Raw genomic sequence first — 15,655 nt, 5'->3', positions numbered from 1 at the left:
TTACCTCTCATCTGAAATATTGCAACGGTCTTCTAATCGGATTTTTTTCTGTGGATCTCTCCTCCATCCAATTGAATTGATGCTTTCAAACTAGGCAGCACCCCTCCCACCCTCACCCTTGCCACCAACCTGGAACAGCAAATGACATCTTGAAACGTTGCTGGGAAAATGTAGGAAGAGAGGAAACTAGGGAAGTTTCTAGAGCCTACAATTCTTTAGGCCATGGCGAGATGGCCTTTCATCATTCAAGGTGGTCCTTATAGCAGCTGACCTCCTTTTTTGGTGCTCTCTTACCCCAAGCTCTCACTACTCTCAAGTTTGGTGGATAGGACTCTTGAGGATGTCATCAATTCATGCATAAAGGTCATTCCAGGGTGCTAGAGAGATAACGCCCCTCTTTAAAAGAAGGGCAGGTTTCAGTCAGGGATGTCTAACTGGTTTCCTACCTGGGACATCAAAGGTAGGGAGGCCTCAGAGCTATGGCATGGGGGAATGGGAGGTAGAGGTCTCTAACCAAGCATAAAACATTCCAGAAAAGGGAAGGACTAACAGGCAGGAAGAAGGGCTGAATCCAAAGCAGAGGCAAATTTAAAAAAGCAGTAGGGTAGTGAGCAGCCAGGTGGCTCCGTGGAATGAGAGCCAGGCTTCACATCCAGCCTCAGATACTTCCTAGCTGTGTTACCATGGGCAAAGGACCCCATTGCCTATCCCTAACTGCTTTTCTGCTTTGGAACCAATACTTACTATCAATTCTAAGATAAAAGGTCAGGGTTTAAAAGAATAGCAATGGAGTTGTTGGGGTTTTGATTTGTTTTTAGCCTAATACAATATTGGGTAGAAAAATTAAATTTTGAATATACTATACAAATATGTTTAGTTAAAGCTACGTGCATCATGAACTCACTGTTGCTGAAGCTGCGAGTTGGCTCAATTGTTTTGGAAAGCGACACAAAATCATGCTATACAAATTCCCCCTTTGACTCAGATCCTACTGCTAGGCACACCCTACTTCCAAGGCCATCTTCTCACCAACTGCATTCTTGACCGGAGCAGAGAGCATGTCTTTGGCTATCCTGACTGGTGACCGTCTCAGCTGGCCTACTATTTCAGGCAGGTCCCGTGATGTTTCAATTTATTCCCTGCTCCTTAGCCCCTTTGGGATTTCCCTTGCCATCTTTCCCTCTCCGTGTTTCTTTGAATTCGAGCTCTGGAGCCATGATTAAATCAACTTTGCCATTGCTTTGGCGATGGATATGTCAATGTACCGTCCTTTGGGCTCTTCTCACTATTCCTGTACACTTCCAAGAATAAAGTACTCCTCTGTTGGTATCACTTCCCAATGTATGTTGGGCTTGCCCTATTCCTTAAGGGCAGGGACTGGGTTTATTTTTGTAATGTGACAGCTAGGTAGTCCTAGAATGTTGGATCTGGAGTCAAGAAGCCCAGAGTTCCAATTCTACCTCAGATACACTTACTAAATGTGGGACTCTAGGCAAGCCACTTAAACTCACTCCATCTCAGTTTTCCCATCTGCAAATGGGAAAGTTAAATGTTCTTAGCTTCAATTTCCTTATCCGGAAAATGGGGAGAATAATGGCAACCCTCTCCCAGGGCTCCTATGAGGAGAAAATAAAAAGATAAAGCACTTCATAAACCTTAGAGTACTGTGTAAAGCATAGCTAGTAGAGAAGTAGTAGCAGTAGGCTCGTTAGCATTAGGTATATTATAAGCATTGAATAAATGTTTTTCATCCGTTCATTCTTTCATTTTTCATTCATATATCATAAAGAGATGAAAATAAACAGAAATCCATAGGAACACTTTTGTGGTACAGAAGCATGGGAGACAAAGTGAAGTATCCATTCGTTGGGGAATGTTACTACACCACGAGACACGATGAATATGAAGAACGCAAAGAAAAATGGAAATAGTTACATGAGCTGATGCAAAGTAAGCAAGACCAGGAAGATCATATGTAAAATGACTCCAATAATGTAAAGGAAAACTGGGACAGAATCCTGGGTAATCTTAGAGACCAAGCTTGGCCCCAGAGAAAAGTAGAGAAAACTCACTGCTTTCTCTTCCCTGCAAAAGTGAGAGGCTCGGGTTGGAGAACAGTACTCCCCACGCCATTACATTTGGTTAATGAGGTGGTGGGTTTTGCTGAACTCTTTTTCCTCTTTCTTTTTTAACCTTTATTGAAACTCTTATAAGAGACTCTTTGAGTAGAGGGAAGGGAATATACTCAGAAGGAATGTGATAAAAAAAGCATCAATAAAAAAGTAAATATAAACGCATACACTTTAAAAAATAGCAACAAAGCCAGGCTATTGCACATACTTTCCCCCTCCATAGGATGCATTCTTTTCCCTACTCCCACCTTTTAAAATCCTTTGACTCCCTCAAGGCCCACTTCAGGTGCCACTTCCTTCTCATGAAATGGTCTATTTACTTGTTGGTCTACACAGGGACTGGGTTGTGGCCTGGGTGTCTCTCCCCCAAGGTGGGGGGCAGTGCTTTACGGCCGATCCGGAGTCCTCAAAGGGCATGTCCCATGGGCTACATGTACCCTGGACGTCATGGAGTTTGCAGGCAGTCACATCCATGCCTTAGGGTTCTGGTCCAGATGGTTCACAGTCAAGAATAATACTGTGCTGTGAGTGAAAACGTTTTGAGAACTACCGCAGTTAATCTTAATAAGCATTACTGAGTTGAATTTCTCAGAGCAAACACTCCTTTTCACACTGCTCGCTTATCTTGCGGGGCACGAAATGTGCTCATATGTCCTGATGTTCCCCTTATTTCTGTGTAGTGACACAACACCCAGAAAAAGAATGTCTTTAGTTTTGTAGTGCCCAGTTATCTTACATTAAATAGCTTCCATAGCCTAGTTAGGAGCTTTTTGGGTCAGGAACATAGTATTCAATTTTGACATTTGAAAAAATATTTCTATTGTGTTTTGAAAACATAGCATAGACATAATGATTTTCAAGTGCAATCTCAACACATGCAAATAGAGAGGTACTGAACTGATTATCCTTATTAATGTCTATTAATATGAAAATGAGTCAGTAGCATCACATTTAATTTTTTTTAACTAAAACCCTTACCTTCTGTCTTAGAATCAATACTAAATATAGGTACCAAGACAGAAGAACAATAAGGGCTAGCAATTGGGGTTAAGAGACTTACCCAGGGTCACACAGCTAAAAAATGTCTAAGGTTAAATTTGAACTCAGAACCTCCTATTGCCAAGCCTGGCTCTCTATCCACCGAGTCATCTCACTACCCCCACATTTGATTTTAAGAAACAACAGTCAACCTTACCAAGCCAGACCAGGTTAACTAGACTGTCTAATCCATCTATCCTCTCAATGATGTTGTTGTCCAGCTGTAATTTTCTCAGATTTTCAAACTGCCATAGATTGTCAATCCTGAGAATGTCTGAAATCAGAGAAGACAATGAAGTTCGTATCAGTTCCATTTGATCAGCATTTTTATATCTATAATTCAAAAGTTTGATGCTAAACAAGAACAACAATAAACAACACTCTAAGCTAACTGTATTTGCCTATTGATGTGTGAAGACCACTACCAAAACAAGGGGAAAGACCCTGTTCTTTGGGTGCCTTCAGTGGTCCAAATGAAAGATAAAACAGATGGCTATCTTATGTCAATGTACACACGAATTACCACTGCCCAGGAATCATATGAAGGTCTTATAGCACCTGCATTTAGAGTTAAAGGGAACTCTTAGGCCAATGATGGCAAACCTTTTCGAGCCTGAGTGCCTTGCCCCTCCTTGCCCCAGACATAGAAGGGAGGAAGTGCTCCCATTGGGCTGCTGAGCAGAGGGAAGGCAGGTGAAGTGAGGAATGTCCTCAGATGCAGATGGAGGGGGAGGGGAGAGACCCAAGCCTTTAGTTCTCTGGCTCTGCCACCTGTGAGCTGCTCACATTATCCCAAATAGGGGAGGGAAGAAGCTCTCCCACTAGGCTACTAGGCAGAGGGGCTGGTGAAGAGAAAAAATGTTGTCAGGCATGGTGGAGAGAGGGAAGGGAGCATCTTCGCCTGAGGCCCTCTACCTTTCTAGTAACAGGCTCTGCTAGGTGATGGAATGTGTGCCCACAGGGAGGGCTCTGAGGGCCCTCCCTGGCACATGTGACAGAGGTTCACCACCATGATCATAGGCTTTCTAGTATAGCCCCCTAATATTAGATGAGAAAACTGATATCCAGAGGTAGAAGTAGTAAGTGACTAACTCAAAGTAGCCATAGGCTAGTCTTCTGACACTAGGTGGTACTTTTCTGTCTGGCTTTTTTTGAAGATCTGCAGTGGTACTTTAACTTAAAAGGATATTAATATTAATTTTACATTATATTATTTTATATTAATTATATACATTATATTATTTATATTAATTATATATTACATGTAATATATAATTACATATTAATAATTTACTTATTTAGTGCCATAACCATCAAACTACCAAGAAACATTTTTACTGAATTAGAAAAAAAAACATAACAAAGTTCATTTGGAAGAACAAAAGATAAAAAATATCAAGGGAAATAATGAAAAAATAACGTGAAGGAAGGGGGCCTAGCAGTGCCAGATCTCAAACTATACTATAAAGCAGTGGTCATCAAAACAATATGTACTGGCTAAGAGACAGGAAGGAGGATCAGTGGAATAGACTTGGGGTAAATGACTTCAGCAAAGATAGTCTATGATAAACCCAAAGATTCCAGCTTTTGCTATAAAAATCCACTATTTGACAAAAACTGCTGGGAAAATTGGAAGTCAGTATGGAAGAGATTAGGTTTGGATCAACATCTCACACCCTACACCAAGATAAACTAGAATGTGTGAATGACTTGAATATAAAGAAGAAAATTATAAGTAAATTAGGTGAACACAGAATAGTATACTTGTCAGATCTTTGGGAAAGGAAAGATTTTAAGACCAAGCAATAGTTAGAAAATATTACAAAATGTAAAATAAATAATTTTGATTTCATTAAATTAAAAAGGTTTTGTACAAACAAAACCAATGCAACCAAAATTAGAAGGGAAACAACAAATTGGGGGGAAATTTTATAACAAAAACTTTTGACAAAGGTCTAATTACTCAACTTTATAAGAAGCTAAACCAATTGTACAAAAAATCAAGCCATTCTCCAAATGATAAATGGGCAAAGGATGTGGATAGGCAATTTTCAGATAAAGAAATCAAAACTATTAAAAAGTACATGAAAAAGTGTTCTAAATCTCTAATAATCTGATAAATGCACATCAAAACAACTCTGAGGTATCACCTCACACCTAGCAGTTGGCTAACATGACAGCAAAGGAAAGTAATGAATGCTGGAGGGGATGTGGCAAAATTGGGACATTAATGCATTACTGGTGGAGTTGTGAATGGATCCAACCATTCTGGAGGGCAATTTGGAACTATGCCCAAAGGGCACTAAAAGACTGTCTGCCCTTTGATCCAGCCATAGCACTGCTGGGTTTGTACGCCAAAGAGATAATGGAGAAAAAGACTTGTACAAGAATATTCATAGCTGCACTCTTTGTGGTGGCAGAAAATTGGAAAAATGAGGGGATGCCCTTCAATGGGGAATGGCTGAACAAATTGTGGTGTCTGTTGGTGATGGAATACTATTGTGCTCAAAGGAATAATAAAGTGGAGGAATTCCCTGGGGACTGGAACAACCTCCAGGAAATGATGCAGAGTGAGAGGAGCAGAGCCAGGAGAACATTGTACACAGAGACTGATACACTGTTGTACAATCGAATGTAACTGACTTCTCTACTAGTAGCAATGCAATGATCCAAATCAATTTAGAGGGACTTGTGAGAAAGAACGCTTTCCACATTCAGAGGAAGAACTATAGGAGTAGAAACAAAGAAGAAAAACAACGGCTTGATCACATGGGTCGAAAGGGATATGATTGGGGATGATCTAATCTCTAAATGATCAACCTAGTGCAAATATTAATAATATGGAAATGGAGGGGGCAGCTGGGTAGCTCAGTGGATGGAGAACCAGGCCTAGAGATGGGAGGTCCTGGGTTCAAATCTGACCTCAGCCACTTCCTAGCTATGTGACCCTGGGCAAGTCACTTGACCCCCCTTTCCTAGCCCTTACCACTCTTCTGCCTTGGAGCCAATACACAGTATTGACTCCAAGACGGAAGGTAAGGGTTTAAAAAATATATATATATATATATATGGAAATGGGTCATGATCAATGACACGTGTAAAACTATAAATGGAGATTTTGAACCTTAGACCTCATCCTCCAGAAGTCTTTGGTATGTCCCAGAATTCCCTATAATCTCTCCTGCATCTCCACATTGGCAAGATCACATTATTGGTATTTAACTGGCGGTAACACCTCCCACTCTCTCTCTTCTTGCATGATGTAGCATTAACAGTGATGCTGGTAAGGTGGGGAAGATTTTGAAAATGGCTAACCAACCATGGGCATAGTTTTTATTTTGTGTCCTCTTTATTTCTTAATTTTTAATGATCCTTAATAAACCTCATAAAATATAATATTTTACTATTAGAGATTATAATTTAATTTTTACAAAACCCAGTGGAATTGTGTGTGGGCTATGGGAGGGAGGTGGGCGAAGGGGAGGGAAAGAACATAATTCTTGTAACCATGGAAAAATATTCTAAATTAACTAATTAAGTAAAATTTTCCAAAAAAAAAAAGAGGTAAGAGATGGAAAAAAGGATATTAATAAAACCTAAACAAAACCAAATATATTTTTTTAAAATGCTCACTTTGAAAATCCAGTTGCAGACTTCTGACATCTTTGAAATTAATGCCCTCCTGTTTGGCTACTTGCCCTGCTTCTTCTTGTGGTCCCTGTTCTTCCACAGCCAATTTAAGCAACTCTTCATCGATTACATTTGGCTCTATGGTATCATATAACCGAATCATTTCCCAAACTTAGTTACCCTAAAAAACAAAGAACAAGAATTATTTTACACAACCCACCTTTATTACTGGGGGGAGGAGAAGAAGAACTATTGATGCTCATCTGAAAGAGCAAAAGATCGAGACTACCAAGGGAATTCATGAAAAAAGATGTGAAGGAACGTGGCCTCGTGATACCAGATCTCAAACGGTACTATAAAGCAGTAGACTAAGAAATAGACAAAATGTTACATAACACACTAGAAACTCAAGACACAATCTATTTAACTAACCTAGTTATTAACTAGGGTTATTATAACTGCAATAAATAGAAGGAAAACCTAGAGTACAGCCTTAGAAAGAAACATGATTGGCTCACCAAATACTACCAGATCACTCCAACTCTCCTATAGAAATTGTATGGATTCCCTAAGCAGAACTAAGCACAACTGAAAGCCAGGAAGAATAAATGCTACTTTGCTATATGAACAAAGCAGACCTACTTCTAAGCAAGCTTCTCATGAGAATATTTATCACCATCTGATCTACCGAAAACATCACTTGGAAATACAAGCTTCCCTATAGATTATAACTATAGTCACAAATTAAGTTACCGAACCCTAAGTTTTTGTTTATCTCAAAGAGGTACTTGGCAGCATCCTTTTGTATCTAGGGATAAGCAATATGCTTCATGTCTAATTCCTATTGTGCATTGAGTAGCTTTTTACTAAAGTCCCCTTTTGGAGAGGCCTTTGACAAGAGCTAATAAGTAATGTTGTCTCTGGGATGCTGGGGTGGGAGGTGGGGAGCTTAATGCTCTGAAGAGGGTGAGGAGAAGAAGTCTAAGCAAGGGCTCCTGGGACTCCACATGCCTGGAAGCAGAGCAGGCACAAGGTCCCCCTCACCCCCCAGGGTTGGAAATCTGTGAATGACAATGATTATAGACCAGGCAAAGATCGAAGACAACTCCAAGGGACTCATGATGAGAAATATACACCACCATAGAAGAAACTGAGTCCAAATGCAGATCGAAACATACCATTCTTCACTTTATTTCCTCCATGAACTTTTCTCTAGCATAAGTGATATGTGTCTTGTTTCACAACATGACTAATAGGGAAATATATACTATATGGTATATATGTATAACCTATATCATATTACCTGCCTACTTAAGGTAGGGGGAAGGGAGTGAGGGAAAGAATAAGACGGATTTTTGGACATAGCTAATGTGAGAATTTGTTTCTCTTGGATGAGCAAATTGATTATAATGTATTACATATTTATAACAAATATGTATTATACTATTGCTATGTTATATACTGTAGTATATATACATATATATAGATAGATAGATATATAAAATAGTAACAACAACAACAACAAAAGAAAAGTATTGGACATTTGTAGGGAAGCAGACTTGTTTATGATTTCTTTATTCCTTGCCAAGAGAAAACTTACCTTTTCCGTTTACTTGGTTTTGTTTGTTTACATATGGAGGCCAAATGATTTTTGTGTGTGGAACAAGGCTAAATGGAAGCAGAATTATGAAGTAGAGGGAGTCTGGGTCTTGCCTGACTCTGAATCCTCCATGTTCTTCACACTGTCCCTACCAAGTTTCCTCTACATCTTTCAGCCTCCCCCATTCATTCATCATATACTGCTTTATTGGCCCTGCTTTCCAAAACCAGTATTCTAAAATGCACTATCATTTATTCACATCTTTCTATAAATTTAAGCCAGCATGATACTTACACCTCCCCAAGATATCCATATGGTGTCTAATTGCTAATTGTATAATAAAAGACATGTTTCCTTATTAAGGGATCGCCTAGAAGTATGGGAGAGATAGTCTCAGGTATATGACTGAAGTCTCTATGGCTTGATGGGTTATAACAGCCTTCCTTCTCTTTCTCCCCACCATGAAATAACCTTTAACTCTAAACTGTGATGCAGTATTGATGGAAGATATATTATTATGAAATTCATAAATTCATACTGTAATTCACAAACAATTTAATTCTTGAATGCCTGCTGATTTCAGTGTCTGAGCTTAAGCATTCCTTCTTCAAAGGCATCATATAAACAATTTACCTGTGAGTTGTTGCAAACTTGGCTGTAGATGGAGCAGAGAACTGATGCTTAGAATTCCTATTTGAGAGATGAAAAAGTAATACAATATAGTCAGCGATCTTAAGTCAGTGCACTTAAGAAGTATTATTCTGAGGGGGAATGAATACTGAAATTTCTTAAGAAACTACAGATTTGGGCAAGTTTCTTTCCCTCTTTAGGCATCAGATTCCTCTGCAAAAAGAGATGATTCCATAAGGCTTTCCAGATTTTTTCCATAATTTGGGATCATATGAAAATTAAAATACCTAATTAAATTAGGTGGGGCCATAACATAGCAAGAGCAAGGGAAGTCTATGTTACATACCTATGGAATGTTAAAAGAGCTAGAAGCAGGTGTCCAGCACACTAGGTAGATACCCTGAAGAGGGAACACAAGATATAAGCAATATCCAAGTCAATGAAGTCACAAATCCATAATTATGGTTAATTTCCTGGACATTAGAAAAATTCACCAACAAAGATGAGAGGATCTCCTTCTATGGGGAACATCTCCATAGGTTGGACTAGTGCTAAAGACTTCAAAGGATGAATCATGGCAAAACATTTTGGGAAATGTAATTTCCCTCCCCTCTGACATTTTTTGCCATAAAACATGGAGCAAACATCTCTTGGCATTTGGGTACCTTCTAACTTGATGAATGCTTTCTGGCCAAGGAATCCAAGATATGATAAAGGTTCTCTCTCCTCTCCACCATATCTTTAGTCAGTTAAGCAAAAATATTTTCCATTCCCTTCTCCTCACCACTGTAGTTTATTATCTACTCTCCTTTTATGAATGAGTTTGTTTTTCTGGTCAACAAGTCTATCCCTCATTGTGCATGAGAATGTACATTGGGGATGATGACCACAATGGATTTCTAATATTTTGCTAAGTATTGAAGTGGGAATGCTCTAGTTCTGGTGGCCAGGAGGCTACCTTGGTACAAACCAATTTTGTTATTATTTTTTAAAGTAATACTTTATTATGTTCGCCTATTACATGTAGAAGCATTTAAAATTTTTTCTTACATTTTGAGTTCCAAATTCGTTCCCTTCTTCTTCTACCCCTTTCTGAGACATTAAGCAATTTGAAATTTGATATAGATTAGACATGTGCTATCATATAATACATATTTCCATATTTATCATGTTAAGGAAGAAGACACATATCACTTTAAAAAAAATTGAAACATATAGAGTGAAAATTTTTTTCTTTTCTTTTCTTTTTCTTTTTCTTTTTCTTATCATATAAAACATACTTCCATACTGGTCATTGTTGTATGTCAGGGGATATTGACAAACAGGAGTCCCAAAGGGGTGAGGAGAATGAGACAAGGAAGTCATTCCAGTCACATGGAATTCCTACAGTTCATTATTCCTTTGAGCACAATAGTATTACATCACCAACAGATACCACAATTTGTTAAGTCATTCCCCAATTGAAGGGCATCCCCTCATTTTCCAATTTTTCGCCACCACAAAGAGCACAGCTATGAATATTTTTGTACAAGTCTTTTTCCTTATTATCTCTTTGGGGTACAAACCCAGCAGTGGTATGGCTGGGTTAAAGGGTAGGCATTCTTTTAAAGCCCTTTGCACATAGTTCCAAATTGCTCTCCAGAATGGTTGAACCGATTCACAGCTCCACCAGCAGTGTATTAGTGTCCCAGTTTTGCTACATCCCCTCCAACATTTATTACCTTCCTTTACTGCCATATTGGCCAGTCTTCTGAGGAAGATGGTATCTCAGAGTTGTTTTAATTTGCATGTCTCTAATCAAGAGGGATTTAGGACACTTTTTCATATGCTTATTGATAGTTTTGATTTCATCATGTGAAAAATTCATATTTATGTCCCTTGACCATTTGTCAATTGGAGAATGGCTTGATTTTTTGTAAATTTGACTTCCTTCCTTATATATATAGGAAATTATGGTTCTCCCAGTTTGTTGCTTTCCTTCTAATTCTGATTACGTTGGTTTTGTTTGTACAAAACCTTTTTAATTTGATAAAATCAGTGATTCATTTTACATTTTGCATTATTCTCTATCTTTTGCTTCTTCTTAAATTCCAGTTTTTTTCTGAAATCATCTTGCTTATCACTTCTTATGGCACAATAGTATTCCATCACCAACATGTACCACAATTTGTTCAGCCATTCCCCAATTGGTGGACATCCCCTCACTTTCCAATAATGAAAATTGGCCACAAGCTCTAAAAGAATTTAAACCAGAGCTTATCAAAAAGATAGAAGTCTTCTGGCAAGAAAAGTGGGAAAGAGTTCAAAAAGAAAATAACAGTTTAAAAGACAAGAATACCAAATTGGAGAAAAGCTGGAAGCAACAAAAAGCAGGAAAGACCAAATTAAAATGGAAAACCAGTCTTTAAAGACCAGAATTAAATTAAATTAAAATTTTTATTAAATTTAATAAAATTAATAAAATTAAATTTAAATTTAAAGACCAGGAAGCCAATTATCTTGCAAAACAGCAAGAATTAATAAATCAAAGTCAAAAGACTGACAAAATGGAAGAAAACATAAAATATCTCACTAATAAGATGACAGATCAGGAAAACAGATCACAAAGAGATAATTTGAGAATCATTGGTCTACCTGAAAACCCAGAAATAAACAGAAGTCTTGACACCATACTACAATAAATTAACCAAGAAAACGGCCGTGATGTTCTTGAACAAGGGGGAAAAATAGACCTTGAAAGAGTTCATAGAACACCTTCTACACTAAATCCTCAAAAGACAACCCCCAGGAATATAATTGCCAAATTCAAGAGCTTCCAAGCTAAGGAGAAAATTTTACAAGAAGCCAAAAAGAGACAATTTAGATATCAAGGAGCACCAATCAGGATCACACAAGATCTGGCAGTTTCTACATTACAGGACTGCAAGGCTTGGAATATGATATTCAGAAAGGCAAAAGAATTGGGTCTTCAACCCAGGATCACCTACCCATCAAAACTGACTATATAATTCCAGAGGAAAGTATGGGCATTCAACAAAATAGAAGATTTCCAAGTATTTGTAAAGAAAAGACCAGTACTAAGTGGAAAGTTTGATATCCAAACATAAAAATCAAGAGAAACATGAACAGGTAAATAAGAAAGAGAGTGGAAAGGGGAAAATGTTTTTTATTTTATTTTATTTAAACTTTCTTCTTTAAGGGCTTCAATAAGATCAAATTATTTATATTACTATATGGGGGAAATGTTATTTGTAACCCTCAAAAATTATAGTAATTAGAAGAATCATTCACAGGAAGAGATTGAGGTAATAAGTGCTATGAGATGATATGCAAAAAAGAAAAAAGAAAAAAGGGGGGGGGAATAGAATATGACACCAAGAGAAACTTGAAGAAATAAGATAAATAGGATAATCTATATCACATAAACAGGCATATGAGAAAGTGAGGGAAAGAATACTATTATAAGAATGAGAGGAAGAGAGTGCTAATAAGTAATAGTTAAACCTTACTCTCAGTGAAAACAATTCTGAAAGGGAAGAACATTTCGATCCATTGGGGTATTGAATTCTATCTTACCCTACAGGGAAAATGAGAAGGGAAAACTAAGGGGGGGATATAAAAAGAGAGGGGAAGAGAGGGGGAGGGAACTTAACAGACCCTAAAAAAAATAAGAAGGGAACAAAAAGGGAATGGGCAGAAAGGTAAGCAAAGTGAAGCATATTAAGGGTGGGGGTTAAGGGGACTGATTAAAAGCAAATCGCTGGTTTAAAAGGATATAGCAAAAGTAGAAAGGACAGAACTAGGAGAGAATATCAAAATGTTGGGGAATACACAACTGGCAATCATAACTTTTAACATAATGAATGTTGATGAAGCCACCTATAAAAGGATGAAGCCACCTATAAAAGGAACAAAAATAGCAGAGTGGATTAGAAACCAAATCCTACCATATGTTGTCTACAAGAAACATACATGAAGTGGGTAGATATTCACAAAGTTAGAATTAAAGGTTGGAGCAAAATCTATTGGGCTTCAACTGAGAGAAAGAAGGCAGGAGTTGCAATCATGATATCTAACAAAGTCAAAGAAAAAATAGATTTAATTAAAAGAGATAGGGGTGGTAATTACATTCTGATAAAAGGCAGTATAGACAATGAGGAAATATCAGTAATCAACATGTATGCACCAAATGCTATAGCATCCAAATTTCTAAAGGAGAAACTAGTGGAGTTGAAGGAGGAAATAGATAGTAAAACTATACTAGTGGGAGACCTGAACTTTACACTTTCACATCTAGATAAATCAAATAAAAAAATAAATATGAAATAGGTAAGAGATGTGAATGAAATTTTAGAAAAATTAGAGTTAATAGATATATGAAGAAAGATAAATAGGGACAAAAAGGAATATACCTTCTTTTCAGCAGCACATGGCACATTCACAGATTGACCATGTACTAGGCATAAAAATATGGCAAACAAGTGTAGAAAAAATAAATGCAACCTTTTCAGATCATAATGCAATAAAAATAATAATAAGTAAGGGTACACGAAGAGCCAAATCAAAAATTAATTGGAAATTAAATGATATGATTCTCCAAAATTGGTTAAAGAACAAATCATAGAAACAATTAATAATTTCATGAGAAATCCTTTCAAAATCCATGGGATGCAGCCAAAGCAGTACTCAGGGGGAAATTTATATTCTTGACTTCATATAGTAACAAATTATAAAGGGCAAAGGTCAATGAATTGGAAATGCAAATCAAAAAACTTGAAAGTGAACAAATTAGGGGGCAGCTGAGTAGCTCAGTGGATTGAGAGATAGGCCTAGAGACGGGAGGTCCTGGGTTCAAATCTGACCTCAGCCACTTCCTAGCTATGTGACCCTGGGCAAGGCACTTGACCCCCCTTTCCTAGCCCTTACCACTCTTCTACCTTGGAGCCAATACACAGTATTGACTCCAAGATGGAAGGTAAGGGTTTTAAAACAAACAAACAAACAAACAAACAAACAAATAAATAAATAAATAAATAAAATTAAAAAAGATAGTTAACAAATTAAAAATCCTCAGATGAAGACTAAATTAGAGATTCTAAAAATCAGAGGAGAAATTAATAAAATTGAAAGCCAAAGAACTATTGAATTAATAAATAAGACAAGAAGCTGGTATTTTGGAAAAACAAATAAAATAGACAAAGTACTGGTCAATCTAATAAAAAAAAAGAAAAGAAGAAAACCAAATTAACAGTATCATAGATGAAAAGGGAGACCTCACCCTCTAATGAAGAGGAAATTAAGGCAATCATTAAAAACTATTTTGCCCAATTATATGGCAACAAATATGGCAATCTAGGTGATATGGATGAATACTTACAAAAATATAAACTGCCTAGATTAACAGAAGAAGAAATAGAATTCTTAAATAATTCCATATCAGAAAAAGAAATTGAACAAGCCATCAAAGAACTCCCTAAGAAAAAATCCCCAGGTCCAGATGGATTCACAAGTGAATTCTATCAAATATTAAAAGAATAAATAATCCCAATACTCTAAAAACTATTTGACAAAATAAGCAAAGAAGGAGTTCTACCAAATTCCTTTCATGACACAAATATGGTATTGATTCCAAAGCCAGGCAGGTCAAAAACAGAGAAAGAAAACTACAGATCAATCTCTTTAATGAACATAGATGCAAAAATCTTAAACAGAATACTAGCAAAAGGACTCCAGCAAGTGATCACAAGGATTATTCATTATGATCAGGTGGGATTTATACCAGAAATGCAAGGATGGTTCAATATTAGGAAAACCATCCACATAATTGACCATATCAATAAGCAAACCAACAAAAATCACATGATTATCTCAATAGATGCAGAAAAAGCCTTTGACAAAATACAATACTCATTCCTATTGAAAACACTGGAAAACATAGGAATATAAGGGCCTTTCCTAAAATAATAAATGGTATATATCTAAAACCATCAGCAAACATGATCTGCAATGAGGACAAACTAGATGCATTCCCAATAAGATCAGGAGTGAAACAAGGATGCCCATTATCACCTCTATTATTTAACATTGAACTAGAAACATTAGTAATAGCAATTAGAGAAGAAAAAGAAATTGAAGGTATTAAAATAGGCAATGAGGAGACAAATATATCATGGATGATATGACGATCTACTTAAAGAATCCTAGAGAATCAACCAAAAAGCTAATCGAAATAATCAACAACTTTAGCAATATTGCAGGATACAAAATAAACCCACATAAGTCATCAGCATTTCTATATAAGTCCAACATATCTCAGCAGCAAGAATTAGAAAGAGAAATCCCATTTAAAATCATCCTAGAGAGAAGCAGCAAAATTCAGACCTCTGAAAACCCTTCCTTACAGATCACAAACTGAATTCTCCTAGGGGACTGAAATTCAAATTTAACAGAACAGAGACGGGGAATCTGGACTTCCTTCTGGACTCAAATCAAAAGGTACACCCCCAAAAAGCCGGAATCTGAGAACACTCAGGTCTAAGGGGAAGGCATAAGGAAGGTCCCAGGACCCCTCCCCCCAACCCAGAGCACTGAGCCCCCAGCAGCAGCAGGAACCTCTGGGCAGGCA

At 37.2% G+C, this 15,655-nt stretch overlaps 1 protein-coding gene across 1 annotated transcript in view; it reads right to left on the bottom strand.

The window, feature by feature from the left end:
* DRC3 (dynein regulatory complex subunit 3) overlaps positions 1-15,655 on the bottom strand; it is a 113,450-nt gene that overhangs the window by 67,430 nt on the left and 30,365 nt on the right. Inside the window, exons 3-6 of the mRNA XM_056804500.1 lie at positions 9,377-9,430; positions 9,034-9,090; positions 6,804-6,981; positions 3,328-3,444 (exon numbers count right to left, since the gene is read on the bottom strand). Of these exons, the coding sequence (XP_056660478.1) occupies positions 3,328-3,444; positions 6,804-6,963 (277 nt within the window). The 5' untranslated portion in view covers positions 6,964-6,981; positions 9,034-9,090; positions 9,377-9,430. The remainder of the gene's footprint in view (positions 1-3,327; positions 3,445-6,803; positions 6,982-9,033; positions 9,091-9,376; positions 9,431-15,655) is intronic.

The sequence above is a fragment of the Monodelphis domestica genome, chromosome 7, assembly GCF_027887165.1.
Source record: "Monodelphis domestica isolate mMonDom1 chromosome 7, mMonDom1.pri, whole genome shotgun sequence".
Lineage (NCBI taxonomy): Eukaryota > Metazoa > Chordata > Mammalia > Didelphimorphia > Didelphidae > Monodelphis > Monodelphis domestica.
Note: the sequence above shows the minus strand (reverse complement) of the source record. Positions and strands in the feature narration are given on the sequence as shown.